Source organism: Chionomys nivalis, chromosome 11, assembly GCF_950005125.1.
Source record: "Chionomys nivalis chromosome 11, mChiNiv1.1, whole genome shotgun sequence".
NCBI lineage: Eukaryota > Metazoa > Chordata > Mammalia > Rodentia > Cricetidae > Chionomys > Chionomys nivalis.
In genome coordinates this window covers 48,517,087-48,535,372 of record NC_080096.1, presented here as the reverse complement: position 1 = coordinate 48,535,372, position 18,286 = coordinate 48,517,087, and the positions used below count along the sequence as shown (strand labels likewise).

The 18,286-nt window shown below is 42.3% G+C and overlaps 1 protein-coding gene across 2 annotated transcripts in view; it reads left to right on the top strand.

Moving 5' to 3' along the window:
- Positions 1-18,286, top strand: part of Patj (PATJ crumbs cell polarity complex component) — a 313,297-nt gene that overhangs the window by 167,940 nt on the left and 127,071 nt on the right. For both annotated transcript variants that reach the window (XM_057783541.1, XM_057783542.1), the window contains one exon: positions 10,536-10,732. In XM_057783541.1, coding sequence (XP_057639524.1) covers positions 10,536-10,732 — 197 coding nt within the window. The remainder of the gene's footprint in view (positions 1-10,535; positions 10,733-18,286) is intronic.

The window sequence follows — 18,286 nt, the reverse complement described above, 5'->3', positions numbered from 1 at the left end:
ATATTTTTACTTCTCAAGTCTGCATGTACTAACTCAGAAAATTATAAGTTCTTTACTGAATAAGGAAAAAAGCGACTAGGTTGTTTATCATAACTGGTTTTTAACAAATAACATTATTGTGGTTACTGTGGGGGAAAATGTTTGCAATACTACCCTTGTAGCATCAGACTCGTTCTTGGAAGAAGACCAGGCAGCTAAACCATCTGAAACTGCATTGAGTCTTTATTCCAGTGCAGTGAGCATTTGCTATTAAAATACTGGGCAGTGACTTGAAATAAGTATCTTTCCGGGAGAAAGGCTTTGTTACTTAGCAACACCTAATATCTTGTGATGATGACAAAGCACTGCGGGGTCCACTAGAGAAATCCTTCTGGCTTCCTTAGACAAGGAAAAGACATCTGATGCTTTAATAGAGAGTTGTGAGTACCTGGAGGTTTTGATTTTTCATTTTCTTCTAAATACATTGTCACAGAGTGGAAAATCCATATTTAAAATAAATTTGACCGCTGAGCTGAGCCTCAAGACTATTTTGTCCGTTAATGCTTCTCCGATGTTCATTCAGGGTGCATGAGTGGGCCTGGGGTAGAGGGAAGAAGGTGACTTATTTCCTCATCTGGTCTCTATTTAGAAGGGGAAGGGCCTCCAACTTGTTTGAAATGGGAACCACAGCCACTTTCCTGGCTCTGTAGAAGTGTATAGAGAAAACTGCAACTTTACATCCATACAGAGTAACAGGAGAAGGAATGCAACTTTATTAAATACAGATTCTGTGTGACATGAGGACTTTTGGGAGGAAATAAGTCCCAAAGAAAGGAATAAACTTAATAAAGAAATGGGTGGACTTGGAGAAGTAAATGGCATGTGTTCCGATGGTGATAAACTGTGGGAATATATCTGTGCAGATTCTTCTCTGAAACCTTGTATTTTCAATTAAACATACACCTTGTCCCAGTGTAGACAGGGCATCAGAGGTAAGTGTGCTCCATGCTCCAGTGTAGACAGGGCATCAGAGGTAAGTGTGCTCCATGCTCCAGTGTAGACAGGGCATCAGAGGTAAGTGTGCTCCATGCTCCAGTGTAGACAGGACATCAGAGGTAAGTGTGTTCCATGCTCCAGTGTAGACAGGACATCAGAGGTAAGTGTGCTCCATGCTCCAGTGTAGACAGGGCATCAGAGGTAAGTGTGCTCCATGCTCCAGTGTAGACAGGGCATCAGAGGTAAGTGTGCTCCATGCTCCAGTGTAGACAGGACATCAGAGGTAAGTGTGTTCCATGCTCCAGTGTAGACAGGACATCAGAGGTAAGGGTGCTCCAGTGTAGACAGGACATCAGAGGTAAGCGTGCTCCAGTGTAGACAGGACATCAGAGGTAAGGGTGCTCCAGTGTAGACAGGACATCAGAGGTAAGCGTGCTCCAGTGTACATAGGACATCAGAGGTAAGTGCTCCAGTGTACACAGGACATCAGAGGTAAGGGTGCTCCAGTGTACACAGGACATCAGAGGTAACGGTGCTTCAGTGTACACAGGACATCAGAGGTAAGGGTGCTCCAGTGTACACAGGACATCTCTGCAGTGACCCCAACAACCTGCTAGAAAGCTGATCAGAAATCCTTTCTAGGCTTTATGGCCTACTTCAGGGAGCTGAGAAACCTTGTTCCTGCCAGTTTTCAGTTGCCAAGCTCCGTATTGTTGGGAGGTAGGAACTGATCCTGGATCCAGTTTAAAAAAAAAAAGTCAACAAAACTTATTAAGATTGGCAATTTGGATGTACCTGTGGTCTCAGCTTCTCATGCAGTGGAGATAGAATCTTGAGTTATTCTTCAGGAACTTAGACAACAAAGTGAGACTATCAAAAAAAAAAAAAAGGAAAAATAAACAAAGAGTGTAACTGAGGTGTCTTCTCCATGGTTGGGTACATGTCTAACGTGGATGTATGAGGCCTGGGCTTATCCCAACACCATAGTGAATAACATAAAATAGGATCAGATGTGGTTAAGATCCTGAATCAGTATAGCACTTTTATTGTTTAAAGCTAATGTTATGTAATTTTTGAGTTGGGTATGTCTGGGTTTTATATGTTTGTAGATACAGAAAAAAATATAAGTTTTAAGTTGTTATTTAATGGGAATATCTGGCTGGATATAGTACAAAAAAATTACACTTATCTTACCACTTTAAAACAATATGTTTGTGGTACTGGAGTTAGAGAACTATTCTCTTATACACTTTCTTACCTCTCTACTAGTTGTCATGGAAAGGACTCTGTTGGCCCTGACGGGTTCCCCTGCTGCAGAACCACATGTCTGACGTTACGGAGCTGTTTGTGTGGACTGGCAGCACAGAATTGAAACTTCATAGCTAGTGACTGTGGTCTTAGTTTTTAAAAGATACAGACTGAGTTCTGTGTTTGACCAACATGCTAATTTGACTTCTCTTTCCCCATATGAAATTATAGTCCACCTTTTATTATACCTACTGAGTAGAATACAGTTGCTAGAAATTGCTTGGACCGGTGCTAGATGGAGGGAAGGAGGAGAGAAGTGACTGGGATTCTAAAGTTCTCCATCGTATGGTCCAAACAAACCATATATTTAATCCTGAGTCATGGCATTAGAGACAGGGAATTTTGATGACATGTGATTTGTGAATGACTGACTTCAACTTGCTATCTGTGAGTTTTCACGATTGACTGCCGTGATCTTTACTGAAAAGCATACTACACTGCATCGGAGAGGATTCTGTGGTGACCCACAAGAATCGTGCAGTACCTTGTCATGCTAACAGAGTCATTGCCCAGGCTCCCCAGTGTGGAATCTCAAGAACTGGGCCCCATCACTATTTCTTTTCATAAGCACCACAGTCGACGGTAGTATGGAGGGAAACCAGTACTTTTTTTTTCTTACCATAAGGTTCATGGGAGAGACAACTGACAAAAAGTCAAAATAACAGAAGAAAACACTTTTTAAAAAGAATTATAATAATGTGTATTTGTTGTTTGTCTCCTGTGGTGTACATGTGGCGGTCAGAGGACTGCTCAGGTGAGTTGGTTCTCTATTACCGTGTGGGTGTGAGTGAGTCCTGTGGACTGAACTCAGATTGTCACTCCTGGCAGCAAGCATATTTTTTTTTATCTATTCAAACCATTTTACTGGCCCCAGCCATAATATTTATTCAGCTAAAGTTTTATATGGCACCATTTCCTTTAAAAATTAAGATCTGAAAACTCAGAATACCGTCTTTAAAGGCAGACATAGAGAAATATGGAGGATAAGAGATATGGTCTGATGATTCGGCAGAATTCCACAGGGCCTGTTCCCAGGTTCTTGGCTCCCTAGTTTTCTCCCTCTGGGTATAAGGCAAGGCACGAGTCACATGCACTTCAGTTAAGAGAAGAGGGAGGGTCAGAGAGTGAGCTTCCTCGGCTTCACTGAAGAAGACCCAAGAGGAGTTCTGGTTCCAGTGACCTGTGTGAGGGACTGGGCAGCAGGACTTACTGTTTCCTGAGCTTCTCTTGGTATAATTCTCTGGGCCAAGCTGCCATGGTGGGGTGTTGCATTCTGGGTGCTGACAGAGCTAGTTTGTTCAGTCCCAGAGTGGATAGGCAGGGTAACCCCTGCTGCAACTCCTCAAAGACGACTTAAGGTCTTCTGGGTCACATAGAAAGACCTGCCTCAGAAAGAAAGATAAAGTAAGAAACGTCTTGAAGGGAGCTTCTTAGCAGCCGCTGTTCCACTTATCAGAGGGAGAGCTGTGGTGTGCTGAACAGATTGCACCTCTTGGGTCCCGCAGACCCATCTGAACTCTGGCCAGATTATCTCAGCTACCTGACAGTCGTGCCATCTGTGTGGGAAGGATTCAGAGGCACAGTGAGTACTGAGGTCTCTCATGGAAGGAGCTATCATGAGAATCTAAGATTTTTAAGCTAAACATAGGATCTCAGACTGAAGGAGAAATCTTAAAGTCTATTTGTTCTGAAAATAGCATTGGGTGAATTTAAAATGATTGGTAAAAAATAATTGATTTTAACCTCTGGTTATGCCCAACTTCATATCCTTTTAAAAGATCGTTCTTCTAAAGTCTTTATCTGTAAAGCAGAATTCCAGAGTCCGAGCAGAGGGAAGAGATGTTACATGATCTCTTTGTCTTGTCTCTCTAAGGGATGGGGCAAACACAGCAGCCAATGTATCAGAGAAATAGGATCATCTTTTAATCCCCTTCAAGCTGTGAATCTAAAAATAAGTTGTAGAATAATGTAAATTCGGGGTCTGAAAATGTTAGCAGCGAGTCCTGAGCAGGCATTCTGCCATCCTAGTATTCTTCCTGGTGGACGACAAACTGCAAGCTCTTCAAGAATCTTCAGGTTAGGGTGAATTTTATCTTGTTTATTTGGGGAGATTGGCCCCAGGCCTTGTGTATGCAAAGCACACCCTGGCAATGAGCTTCACCGTCGCATCCCTAATAGAGTGTATTGTAAAAGGCGGAAGATTTATATGATCTGAAGAGAAACCAGAATATAAGTGTATTGTAAAAGAATATGTCCACATAGTAATTTGTTTTTCTGATAAATTTTGAATATAAGTCTAAAGATGAAATTGTGCTACTTTTAAGTGAAAGAAGCATTCTTTGGGAAAGTCTTCTGATTTTAGGTCTGAAATAGACTGTATACTTTTTTGGGGAGCAGTGTTGGAAATGCAAGGCTGAGCAATGAATCTTAGGGCATCCCATGTTTATGCCTTTCAGCAAGTGTAACCTGAACTTAACACACTGCAAGTAAGATGTGAGTATTAGATTTCAAGCCTGGGACAAATGGCTGAGGTATCTATTTAACATACCAAAGTAGACCTGGCAGCCAGGCTCTCCCTGTATCCCTCAGTCTATACCTGTTACAGGACCTCCACCCCCTCACCCCGGCTGCATATGGTACCCATTTAACAGTAGGTACTGGCAGCAGTGGGCTGAAAATACCTTTCTGACAGTACTGCAAAGACAGGCAGTTAGAGCTGGGCTACATCCTCCTTAGCTACCGGCTGTGTCATCCTTGGCGAGGGGCCTACTTCTTCCCCACATCTGGAATGCTGAGGTGGTAGATTGTTTTGACCAGAGAAGAAGATTGAATAATAGATTCAGCAGTCTCTGGACCTTAGCAGGTGCCCCATGAACTGTCAGTGACCTGTCAACAAGGCACCAGTGCTCTGCCGAGCTGCTATTTGAACTTACTACATCTGCCTACAAAAATTAAAAAAAGCCATAAGAAGATGTTACTGGAAGCTGACAGACTCATTTGTTAGCATTAAATAAATTAAAAGTGGAGCAAGCTAGATGCAGAATTATTGGAAGTGGTCTGGAGGCCCCAACACCATGTACCAACCAATCTTCAGTTGACTGCAGTTTGTGGACATTATTGATGTTCCTGTTGACTCACTAAATGGGTGGAGACGGGGGATGTGGCTCCGTGGCTAGGTATTTGTCACACATGTAAGACTCTGGATTTGTTTGGGGGTGGGAGACACTAAATAAATAAAAATAAATAAGTAGTTTCAGCCCTTGGGTTATATTTTTTTCATTGAAGCTCTTATTTTCTTAGTTATAACTAGTCAGTTATATGCTTGTGACAGATTTCACCAAATGGAATCCGTTTGTTTTACAACTTTAATGTCAAGTGAATTCCATTAATACTTGCTCATTGACTCAGTCAGTGTGTAATTGTCACACTAAAAATTCAGGCCAGGAAAATTAACCTAGTCTCATGAGGTGAGGATAATGCGTCTACTTCTTAGGTCCTATATGGATGACTATGAAAACGGGGTTTCTGAAGTCCGTTAGATTCATGATAGGGCTTTGTATGTGTATGTTTAAAGAACATGACGAATTTACCATTTTAGCAATGTTTGGATATCCTGTTGTTGAGTTCACTGCTATGGTACAGCCGTCCCCACGTATCCTCAGAGCCTTTTCATCATTCCTAACTGAAACTATTTTTGTCAGCTGTCAAGCTGTCCCAGTGTGGTTTACATCCACGGGCAGCACTGGTCCTGCAGTGGGGCCTCTGCACATCGTGAGAAGCCTGCCTGGTACTCCTCACAGGGAATAGTTAGAGAAGTAGCCTAGGGGTAGAGGCTGGTGTTGGTCCCTTCCATGGGATTCCCAGTGAGGACTATGTGGGACTATGTTGTTGTTGTTGTTTAAATATCGTCATGAGAGAAACTTCACTTCCTTTCTAAAGGCAGTTTTCTTCATACAAAATTAAGAAAATAATAGTTTTGTCATCAAGATTGATTTCAAACATCATTAGCTAAGCAATGGAAGCAAATCATGATTTCTCTTTCTTCATTATTTGAACACTTATATATCAGGGAGCATCTGCTTTTAAGGAAGGCTTATTTTTATAAATAGGTTGTGCATGTAGCAGATCTGCAAACCAAAGACATTAAGTGATTCAGCTGGCATTCAAACTTGACCCTTTATCTACTCCACCCTAACCCGCTAGGAGTCTATTTGAATATTATAGATTCCCTGGGCCTACCACATTTCTGCTCATTGGGTACGATAGAGGTTTGTCACAGGTGAGTTCTCCTCCTTACTGGCTTACACATCCAAGCAATGGAATCATGGTTAATGGCATCAGTAGAGTTTGCTTTCTCTCTATGGATTGCCCAGGGGAGTTGTGAACCTGGAGTTTTCTTTATGCTAATGGAAGTCTTTCTACAACCATCACATTCTCAGCCTTCACTGCTTTAGCCTCTGCTTTTCCTCAGTCCCTTTTACTCCTCCCTCTTTCTGCCCTCAGCAGGAATCATTCTGATGTTCTAAGTGTTCGTTTTTTTTTTTTTTATGTACACACTTATAAATATGTACTGTGGGCTTTATGGGTTGCCTAGTAACCCGAGTAAATGATAGAGGAATGGTGTGGATTCCGTTCTGTTCCTCTTCTGTCACTCAGCACTGAGGCTTCGCCTCTCACCACCTGTGTCATGCTGAGACATCCCTAACGTGGTTACCTCCAACTCCCTGCTGTCTTAGATAGCACTGGAGTCAACCTCCATGTCCTCTTGACACCCGTGCTGACATCAGATTGACACAAGCTAAAGTCATCTGAAAGGAGAGACCTCAATTGAGAAAATGCCTCCAGAAGATGGAACTATAGGCCAGCCTGTTGGGCATTTTCTTTATTTGTGATTGAGGACCCTGCCCATTGTGAGTGGTGCCATCCTTGGGCTGGCGGTCCTGGGTTCTATAACAAAGCAGACTGACAAGCCGGTAAGCAGCACCCCTCCATGGCCTGTATCAGCTCCTGCCTCCAGGTTCCTACCCTGATTCAGTTCCTGCCCTCCCTGTTTTGGATAATGAACTGTTAATATGGAACTATGAGTGAATAAACCCTTTGTTTCTCAAGTTGCTTTGGTCATGGTGTTTTTTATCACAGCAACAATAACCCTAATTAAGACAACACCTATGTCCTAATGGCACTTTGGGAAGCTGCATGTGGCAAGATTGGAATTGCTGGTTTAAAGCAGTTAAAACTGGATAACTGTTCAGAGTGGCAGTGACTATCAGCACTTGCAGCCCAGTATATGTTTAGTTCTGCAAAGGCTGTGGATAAGCTTTTTATCCTTGGCAGTCTGCTAATGTGCATTATTTTGATTGACTTAATGTCTCATTGACTTAATGTCTCATTTGTTATTCTGATAATCATTTGTTTGGGTGAATGGAAGTGGGGATGGGACTTAGGGCCTCATGCATAATAGGTTCCATTCCTGGTCTACAAACCCTGCCCTGGATATCCCACTTAATTTGCAATTCTAAACTTCCTAGTAAATTTAAGCATTACCTCGCATACCTGCGCCTTTTGAGCTTATGTGCTAGAGCTAGATGTCTTTTTTCTGCTTATTTATTTATTTATTGCATCTCTTTGTTTTGTTTTTTTTTCTACCTGTGGATATAACACCAGAAAGTATCCTGTTTTCCCAGCTGTTTGTTTGTTTATTGGTTTTTTTGTTTCTCTGTGTAGCCCTGGCTGTTCTGGAACTCACTATGCAGACCTGGTTGGCTTCCAACCTGGAGATCACCTGCCTTTGTCTCCCAAGTTCTGGGATTAAAGGTGTGCGCCACCACCGCCTCTTTATTTTCAATCCTAAAAGTGCATAGCTATCTCCATCTAGGAACGTCATCTTTGAGCTTTGTCCTTTAGGCTCCTGCCATGGTGATTACCCATGAAAGATTTCCTTACTTTTAAGTGTTTACATTCCTGGGATTCGTCTGTCTCCCGAATATGTTCTTAGTTTGAATCATGTTAAAGTGTTTCATGGTGTCCAGGAAACAGAGTTTACTTTTACAACAATACCCACTTCCCCAAGTCCCTTAAGCTACGAATCCATCGTGGATTGTTTGACTGATTCAGTCAGAACCATTATGATCTGCTCAGACCCCATACTCTGGCCTAGCCCCGTTACAGAACCAAGTCTTTATGCAGAAGCAGTGAGGACATTTCAGATCTAAACCACAAATTGGCAATTACATAACAAGTTTCATAAGAGAGCAGTTGTTTTTTTGTTTTGTTTTGTTTTTTTCCCCTTGCTGAATCTCCTGTCTGTTAGAGGAGGGAGAAATCAGAGCATGCCAGGCAAGAGTGTCATACCCATCACTCCTGTCATTTGAGAGGTCATCCTCAGCTACATACTGAGTGTGAAGCCTCTCTCAGTGAAGAACAGCAACAGAAAAATAAAATTATTCCAGCTCAAGAACTGACATGACATCAAGACCAGTGGGCGAGAGGTTGCTCAGTAAGGTAAAGTGCTCGCTGTAGAAGCATGAGGACCTGCCTTGGGTCTCCAGCCCGGAAGCAGGTCTGAAAGTCCAGCACTGGGGCAGAGATGAGATGAGCCCTGGAGCTCACTGGCCACCGAGCTTCATCAATCGGTGATCGCAGGTTCAGTACGCTATTATTTCAGCCCTAAAAACCACACACACTATACATCTCTATTGTTTGCCTTCTCTAGACTTTTGTTTTGTTTGAGACAGGGCCTTGATATACATATCAAGGCATATGATATACATATGCCTAGGCTGCCATTGAACTGAAGATGCCCCTGCCCCAGTTTCCTGCATGCTGGACCTAAAAGCATTTTCTGTCACATCCGGTTTCGTGTGCATCTGCCAGCATGGAATTTGTGTCCCAGTAGTCCATAGCCATTGTCATCTAAGCCTGCATTTATTTTCCCTCTTCCTTTCTGTGATTTTCTCCTGAGCTGGCACTGTGTGGGATGCAAGAGCGGCTGTGAGCAGTATCGTCTCCTGTTGATGCACCGGTGTGGTTTTGTTGTATGGAACCAGCACAAGTGAGAAGTGTTCCAACCAGAACTGAGCTGGGTAGTTTAGACCATAGTGTAGAGGTGACAGGGCCTCCTAGCTTGCTTTCTGTTTCTGTGATAAAAACTGACCAAAAACAGATTGGAGAGGAAAAGCTTATGTCTTCTTATAGCTGATAGTCCCTCATGAAGGAAAGTAGGGGCAGAAACTGAATCAGAGATTGTGGAGAGACACTGATTACTAGCTTACACCTCAAGGCTGAAGCGGCCTGCTTTCCTATATAACCGTGGGTCACTGTGCACCTGGGCTGACTTTCCTTTATCAATCATCAATCGAGATAATGCACCTGTAGGCCAATCTGATGGGACCATTCTCTCAGTCAAGGTTCCCTCTTCCCAGTTCATGCTATCTTGTGTCATGTTGGCGACAAGCTAGCCAGCATCCAAGGTGAGAAAGAAGATGGGAAGCTAGAACTATTGAACATGTCCAAACCGTGGCTTATTAGGACCTTCATCATAGTGAAGAAGTAGAGCTCCATTGTGACGATACAGTGCATTGATGGATGAGTGTGTGGCTGTTTGTGGGTCACTCTTAGATCCGACTGCTAAACAGACAACCTTGATTACCCTTCCTTTTACGTGATGCAGTTTTACTTTATGCTGTTTCTATATTCTCAAGAGTATTTTAGGGTAGAGGCTATGGGCGACTGGAAAGCCTCTTGCCAATCACACACATGACTCAAGGTTCAATCCCTAGCGTGACAAACATAAATATTTTAAAATATATTTTAAGTGTAATAAATTGTTGATTCTCTTTCTGGCCAAATCTTAAGTCTATGAGAGTAGAAACAATAACTGTTTGGTTCAATAATTTACCTCTAAAGCCAAATACTTTGTTCATATCTCACTGTTAGTGAATTTTCTAAACCTTTGTGGCAAGGTGGAGGCTTGGGGCCATGATTTATCCATATTTTGGTAACTCTCTGAAGGAAAGAAACAGTTCATGGAAGGTTAAGCTAATGGGAACCAGAAGTGAGAAGTTTGGTGGGCAGTCTAAACTTATGTGGAGATAAAAGTAACTGCTAACAATAGCTTGCCCTCAAGGCCATGAAAGCCTTAAGTGATTTATTCTAAGACAGCCCTGAAGATGAACTACACTAAAATGAGAGAATGTTGACATCTCAGTAATAAAGACTCATGCTCTATTTTTTTTTTTTCATTTCTAATATAGAAAAGATCCGGCAAAGGTATGCAGACCTGCCTGGAGAACTACACATTATCGAGCTGGAAAAGGATAAGAATGGCCTGGGACTCAGTCTTGCTGGCAATAAGGACAGGTCACGGATGAGCATATTCGTGGTGGGCATCAAACCAGAGGGGCCTGCTGCTGCAGATGGACGGATGCGGGTGGGAGACGAGCTGCTGGAGGTGAGAGCCCGTCTTCTCAGCTTGCCCTTTAGTGCGCAGACTAGATACTGAGGGTCGCATACGGGGAACCAACTTGGATGCTGTTATGAGTAAGTTAGAGCCAGCAGAGTCTGTAGACTCACTGCCTTTTATCCCAGGGCACCTTTTTTCCTCTTCTGACTTCTTGATTGTGTTTACCCACTGTTAAGGCCTCTTGGGAAACAGGTTCCAGCATGTGGCCTTTAGGAGAGGTCAGTCACAAGGCACTAGGCATCCCAGTGTCTGTATGAAGTAGTGGCCTCTGAGCATGTGCGGATGGTTTCCCCTTCAGACTTAGAACATGCCTTCTACATCTGCAGCCAATGCAAGGAGACCAGCATCTCTCTTCTCTCCACCTAACACCCTTTCCTGCCGAGGAGCCAGACCTGGGAGTGTGCCCTTCTTGCTCTGTAACTCAGCCTCCCTAGGGGTTGGTACCCACTAGTACAATTGTTAAAATAATAATAATAATAATAATAATAATAATAATAATAATAATAATAATAATAAAGCTAAAATTTGACAAAATATATTAACCATTATAATCCATGCTTCAAGATCATTTCCTTTAGCTCCTGTTTGGAAACCCTGGGGATGAGACTGAAGTGGTGAAGGAAAGCATTGGGGAAACGGGGGCGAGCCCATCAAGTTACTGCTTCCCCCAAGTCTGCACCGCACGTAGTTGTCTTGCTTAAAAACCTTGGGTGGAAACTACCTCTCTCACTTTTTGTTTTGTTTTGTTTATCAAGATAGGGTTTCACTACATAACCCCGGCTGTCCTGGAACTCACTCTGTAGACCAAGTTGGCCTCAAACTCACAGAGATCTACCTGCCTCTGCCTTCTGAGGGCTGGGGTTACAGGTACCACCTCCCAGCTGAAGCTATTCTTTTTAATTTATGTGTACAAGTGTTTTGCTCACATGTATGTCTGTGTACCATCTAAATGCCTGATGCCTGTGGAGGCCAGAAGCAGACGTCAGAGTTAGTCAGTTATTAGCCACCATATATGTACTGGAAAATCAAATGTGGGTCCTCTGGAAGGGCATCCAGTGTCCCTAACTACTGAGCAATCTGTCCAGCACCATGAGGTGGCTCTTAATGGGCTCCTGGACATCAGCAGTGTTAAACATACACCCCGTCCCCCATGATCCAGGAAGGACACAGGGCTAGAGACTGAGTGCAGGTGTAACTCGGCGGTAGAGCGCTTGTAAGTGTGCCCAGACCCTGATCCCATCGTTCATCAGAACAGAAATCAAGATTGGGAGCCAGAAACCAGATGTTAGGGCCAAAGATGAATTTAGCACACTGATCAACTAGAAAACTACAAAAGGAGTACTTCTCTGCCAAAACTAAGGAGAGAGCCCAAATCCGTGTCTTCTAACATTTATCGTGATGCAGCCTAGCAGAGAGTTAACTGCTAGCTAATCCTACTTCCTCCGTCAGGCAGGGGGCAAAAAAACTGAATACTAGCATTGACCTTGTATTTTTCCTTTTCCTTCCTCTAGCCTTCTGGATCTGGTCTTTTTGTTATATCAGCCATATATTCAGTTACAGACGCAGAGATCAAGTAGATTCATTGTGGCTGTATCAGTTCCTTTTACCCTCCCCAGAGATGCTCTAGTTTCTGCCAAGTGGCAACAAATAAAAATATGTTGGGACACAGATTTTATTGCCAATTACCATCTCTCTTCAGCCTCAGCTTTTTCAAATCTTTTAGCAAGTATCTTCTTGAAATATCTAAAAATAAGTCCAAAATACATATACTTATTTTTGTGACCTCTCCCTGAGTTGAATAAAATTTCCTTTGCCTTAATCATTTTGAGAGAGCTATTTACTCATGTTACTTCTCACTATTGCTTCATCATGGTTCTTGTTATTGAATATTACTGCTTTGCTCATAGCCTCTTTTGGTTTGTAGTTGGAATGACTTACATCAGACCCTCAGATGGGGCTGTCCTGTAGCAGGTATTGCATGAACTGAGTCCTGCTTTCACAGAGCTAGCAGTACAGTGGTTGGACCACATTAACCTTGGGGCAACCCTTTCTTTGGGGAAGCTAGTGACAAATATGGTAGACTAGGTGTTGCCAGAGTCTCTGACATACTTTAGCTGATAGGATCAAAACTTATCATTTCTGTATATGTGTATTTTTGTCTTTTTAGTTCGTTTATATTGATACTAGTGTCTGTGAAGTCATGTCCGAGCAGTGTCTTATTCCTTAGTAATTTCATGCAGCACATTACCAAAGCCCCAGCTCTTAGGCAATTGTAACCTATCTTCTCTTGTAACAGTTTTGACTTCAGGTCAAGGATGACAGAAAATAAATTGATATGGGAAAATAGTCCCTGGTTTCTTTTTATAGCTCAGGAAAAATGTAGTACTTTTTCTTTAACAGATGAGGAATTGGGATGTGCTTGCTAGCTGAGAATAGAAAACCGATTTAATGATGTGAACCAGAAAAGCTAAAATCTAGCATGACCCTGGATATTGCAGAACATTAGCTGGTTGGGAACGCGGCATTGTGCAAATGGATTTTTAAGAAATGGAGCGAACCATAGGTATTTATAAACTCTCACCCAAAATATGATTATTTTATGGCCTCAACCCTGAATTGGGTTCAGTCTTGTGACGCGTGTTTCCATAGTTCTCGTTCTGACTCATAGTCTCTTCATCACCCGGCCATGACTGTTCTGTCATGCCTTTGCTCACTGCCTCTAAGATTTACAGTTGATCCATTTGCTTAAGACTCTGAAGTCCAGATAAGAAGTAAAATAATTATCAAGAACATATCCTGTCTCCTTTTAAATCAGAAACTCTGCTTTTCTCCCAGAGCCTTGTGTGTGACCGGTTTGGGGCCTCTGGTTGCCACAGTCCTGGCGGTGTGCAATTGCACCGTAGTAGTAGAATAATCATGAGTTCTGTGGGGCGATGGCGCAGTTCATGTGTAAAAGGAATTTTCTGTTAAGCTCCCAGAAGACAATGTGATTAAATCTCAGCTCCTTTACCCTTCCTTTCAGTTCTAATATGAGGGTTACTGAATTAATTTCAGAAAGCATTACCATATAATTACCATGTACACAGAATGAGGCTTGCACTAGAACACTGGCTTTCCCAGCGCAATGCTGGGCCATGGTGCTGCCATATGAATATAGGATTTATTTATAATCCTCCTTACCATGCACGTGCGGGAAGACAGGGCCAGTGGTGGTGTGCAGGGAGTCTGAGTGATGTGTCAGCTCAAAACAGAATGGATTAGGCTGCTGTGTGGAGCTGTGGAACCTGCAGGAGCCTAAACTGAGTCCTGTCTAGTACATGTACAGTGGAAAAGAAGAAGTGTAAGTACCTCTCATACCTTCCAGGGATAGAGACATAAAACCAGGGGTCAATTCAGATCTCGTCGTGATATTGTTTTCATAAAGAAAAAAAACCCCACTATAATCACAAAAGTGAGTTGATCCGCCCAGGTGCTTATCACCACATCATGCAGTCTTCCTTGGTGTCGGCATTGGCCTACAGCTGTTCCTTGCCAGCAAATTAGATTTGAAACATTTTGGAAAGCTTAGATATGATTTGGACTGTGGTTTGGAAGCTAGTAAGTAAATCGCTAGATTCTGTGCATCCGTGGGATAAAATCTCTTAATTTACACTCAGAAGCTCATGTCATCAACACTACCACAGCCGGGTGTATTTATCAAGTAATTTTAATGAAAGAACTTTGCCCTAAGATACTTCATATAATAAATTCTCCTGGTATAAAAACAGTAGTCTGAGGACTAGGATTTCAAAATTAAAACAAAATTATGTTTCTCCATAAATTTTTGGCAGAATTGATGCTTAATATCTACTCATGCAGAATTGATTGACTAGGTTTTTGATTTTCTTTTACTGTGGCAGTGACTTCAAATGGCTTTGACGTGAATGGTTTAGATATGAATATAATACATGTTAAAGCTGTATTTGGCCCGGTGTGGTGGCACATGCCTTTAATCCCAGCATTCAGGAGGCAGAGGTAGGCAGATCTCTGTGATCTCAAGGCCAACCTGGTCTACATTGTGAGCTGCAGGTCAGTCAGAACTAGAAACTGAGACCCTATCTCAAAAAACAGACAGCTGTATTTAATATCCAAAAGCTATTTAAAAATGGATCGATCAAAGTTAACACAAATGAATATTGTGAGTAGGTCCTAAATACGACCTTCATACATGCCAAAGTAAGGTCATCCCTCTACCTCCTCAATGCTGGGATTAAAGGTGTGCACCATCACATCTGGTCTATATAGACACTCTTTACGCCAGATTTGTTAGTTGTGTCAGAATTCTGGACTCTTAGCCAGTAAAAACACAACCAGGCTCAAATGAAAGCCTCCTATGCCTTCCTGTGGTCCCTGAAGTTTGTTTTTCTATCCTGCCTTAGATTCTCACATTGCAATTCCATATGATATTATCCATCTTAAAATGTAATGCAAGTCTATGTTCATTAAAAGAAGAATGTAATTGATAAAATCATGCTCCTCTATTAAGAACCAAAGAAGGAAGGCAGTCCTCCTTTGAACTTGTTCATGTACAGCCTGTGAGCTTCTGAACTTCATAATTGAAGAGCTTGCCCTCATTTCTACCATAGACTTGGGCTTTATTTTCAGGCATAGAAGCTATTGTGTAAAACCTAGTTTGCAGAGTGTCCTGGTTTTCTGCCGGAGCTTCCAGCTGTGAAGGCTTCAGCTCTATTTTTGCCATTTCTGTTTCTGACGACAGCTTGCTAGGGGAGGAGTTTTGAATTATGTAGTTGCACCTCATTGTCTTTTCATCCCTGAAGGCTCCACTCTTACTGTTTTGTGGAAGGAATAGTAGTCATTCACGTCTTATTGCTGTGGTCCTCATTGTTCTCACAGAAGTTCTGAGGTCTCTGCAGTGAGCCAGATTATCTTAAGACCTTAGAAAACAAAGCAAAATGAGGACATATTCCTCATTGCTATGACAAAATACCTAACCAGGAAGGAAAATATCAGCCACAACTTAAGTAAGGAAGAATTATTTTGGTTTATGGTTCAAATGGGTATAGTCCATCATAGCAGGGATGTGAGACAGGAACATGAGGGGGCTGGTCACGTGTTTCCGCAATCAGGAAGCAGACCGATGACTGCTAGTACTCCGATTATCTTTTCGTCTTTTCCCTTTTTTTTCTCCATGTGGGATGGTGCCACACACATGCAGACTGTGTCTGTCCTCCTAAATCACAGCTGTCTGGAAATACCCTCTCAGATGTGTCTCCTAGGTGATTCTAACTCTAGTCACATTAGTGGCGAAAATGAAATGTCAAGAATGGAAGAAACAGATCATTAAGGAAAATTGAAACACAGGGATCAGGCATAGGGAAAGGAACATGCCGATTGGAAGTAATGGCTTCCTTGCCTCAGGTTTCTGTGGCTCTTCTTGGTGTGTAACACGACTGGTAATGATTGTACTACACTCTTTCAGCCCTCCTTTATTCAGCGTGCCCTCCTTTACTATCTTGAGGCTATACTGAGGTACAACCTGGGAAAATAGACACTGAGAGTATTCTGGGGGGTGTTCTGTTGACCACATATACAATCTGTTTGCATTTGCATAATAGGAATTATTACTTCGCTAATTGTGCTGTATAACACACCTGCCCGAAAGGTGATACATTGCAAGACCCCCTCATAGATTCCTGAAACCATGGGTAGTACTGGCCTTTCATAATAAGACTCATTACCATCATCATTATTGTTTTGTTTAATTTTGTTTTCATTTGATTTTTAGACAAATTTTCCCTCTCTAGACCAGGCTTATTTAGAACTCACTAAGAAGCTCAGGATGGCTTCAAACTCAGGTTAGTCGTCCTGAATCATGACCTAGGATTGCAGGCATAAACCCCAGTACCCAGTTTATACTACATTTTCACCATACACATAGACTAATGACAAAGTTGGCTTTATAAATTAGGCATAGTGCAGTATTAACAGTAAGTAACTCGTACAGTATAACAATGAGGCAAAAGTACTGTAATAAAGTTTCACAAATGAGTTTTCTGTTCAAGTATATTACTATGGTTTCCTCTTTCAGATGTCTGAGTCACCAGAATATTTGTGGCATTTCTTAAATAAATGTGTCTTCCTGAGCATGTTTGATCTGATAGCTGAGTAGCCAGTATCAGGCGTGCAGTGTTGATCCCTGGACAAAGGCTGATTCCGTTCTCTGTGCAGAACCCAAGCTGTGAACTATGAGACATGAAAATGGAAAGGGGACTCTGGAGAGAATGATGCCAGCCTGTAGGGGAGGGACAGGGTCAACAAAGACATGGTCTGTGTTAAAATGACAGATCAACCCATGTGCATATTCGGGATTCGAAAACATTCTTTTATTTGTTTTTGTTTTTCAAGACATGTTTCTCTGTGTAGCCCTGGCTATCTTGGAACTTGCTCTGTAAACCAGACTGGACTGGAACTCAGAGATCCACCTGCCTCTGCCTCCTGAGTGCTGGTATCAAAGCCATGTGCCGCTACTCCCAGTTCAAAAACAAACTTTTTTAAAGTATGAAGGATTTCTAGAGTTTTTCATCAAACACCTTCAGACCACATTTGATCTGAAACCTTAGAAAGCAAAACTGATGAGGAGAGGGTTTCTCAAAGATTAATTAGCATATCCTAAATGATATACTAACTTTATTATGTTATGAAAGTTATGAAATATTCATGCATGTATGTAACATATTTTGATCATATTTGCTCCATTACCCCCTCTTCTCCCCTCCACCTGATTTCCACTCTTTTCCCACCAGTCCCCCTTTTACTTTCTTGTATTTTTTTATTTTTGGTGACTAGCATTGCTTACAGGAGCATGAGTTAGTTCTTGAAGGTTCTTCTACCTTGGCCTCGCTGAGAATTGGGAGGTGGGGACATTTTTTGTATGGGTTGGGAATTGGCTGGAATAGGAGATGAGTGATTGCTTACATTAAGGATTAAGAGAAGCAAAGGAGTTCCCTGACACCTACTGAGTATTCTGTTACATGTTGCAGTGGCCCCAGACCTACTTGGGGTTTTGGGACCTGGAGATTTGGGCCTGCATTCTGTCAGCATCACTTCATACCTCAAACTCTTATAATCATTGAGCTTGTGAGTCTCTGAGTCCTTATTATACTGACACAGGCCCCCTGTCTCGGGCCCATGCTGAAGGACAGTGCTAGACTGTATGAGGTATGTGCTAAACATCCTTAGGTGCAAAGGATGCCATCGTGCCTCTGCAGGACAGGTTTTTTTTTTTAACAAGGTGACAATTGTTGCAACTAGAAACTGGGACCAGTGAGATGCCTCAGTGGGTAAAAGTGCTTGCCATGAATGCCTATGTCCTTAGTTGAGTCTCCAGAATCCACAGTGGAGGGAGAGACTCTGCTCCTGCACATGTGGTCCATGTAGGCACCTGTGAGGGTGCTCGCACACAGGCATACCATATGTACAATACAAGTAAAATTTGAACACTTTTAAAAGGAGAGGGAGATGAGAGGGGAGGGGAGAGGAGAG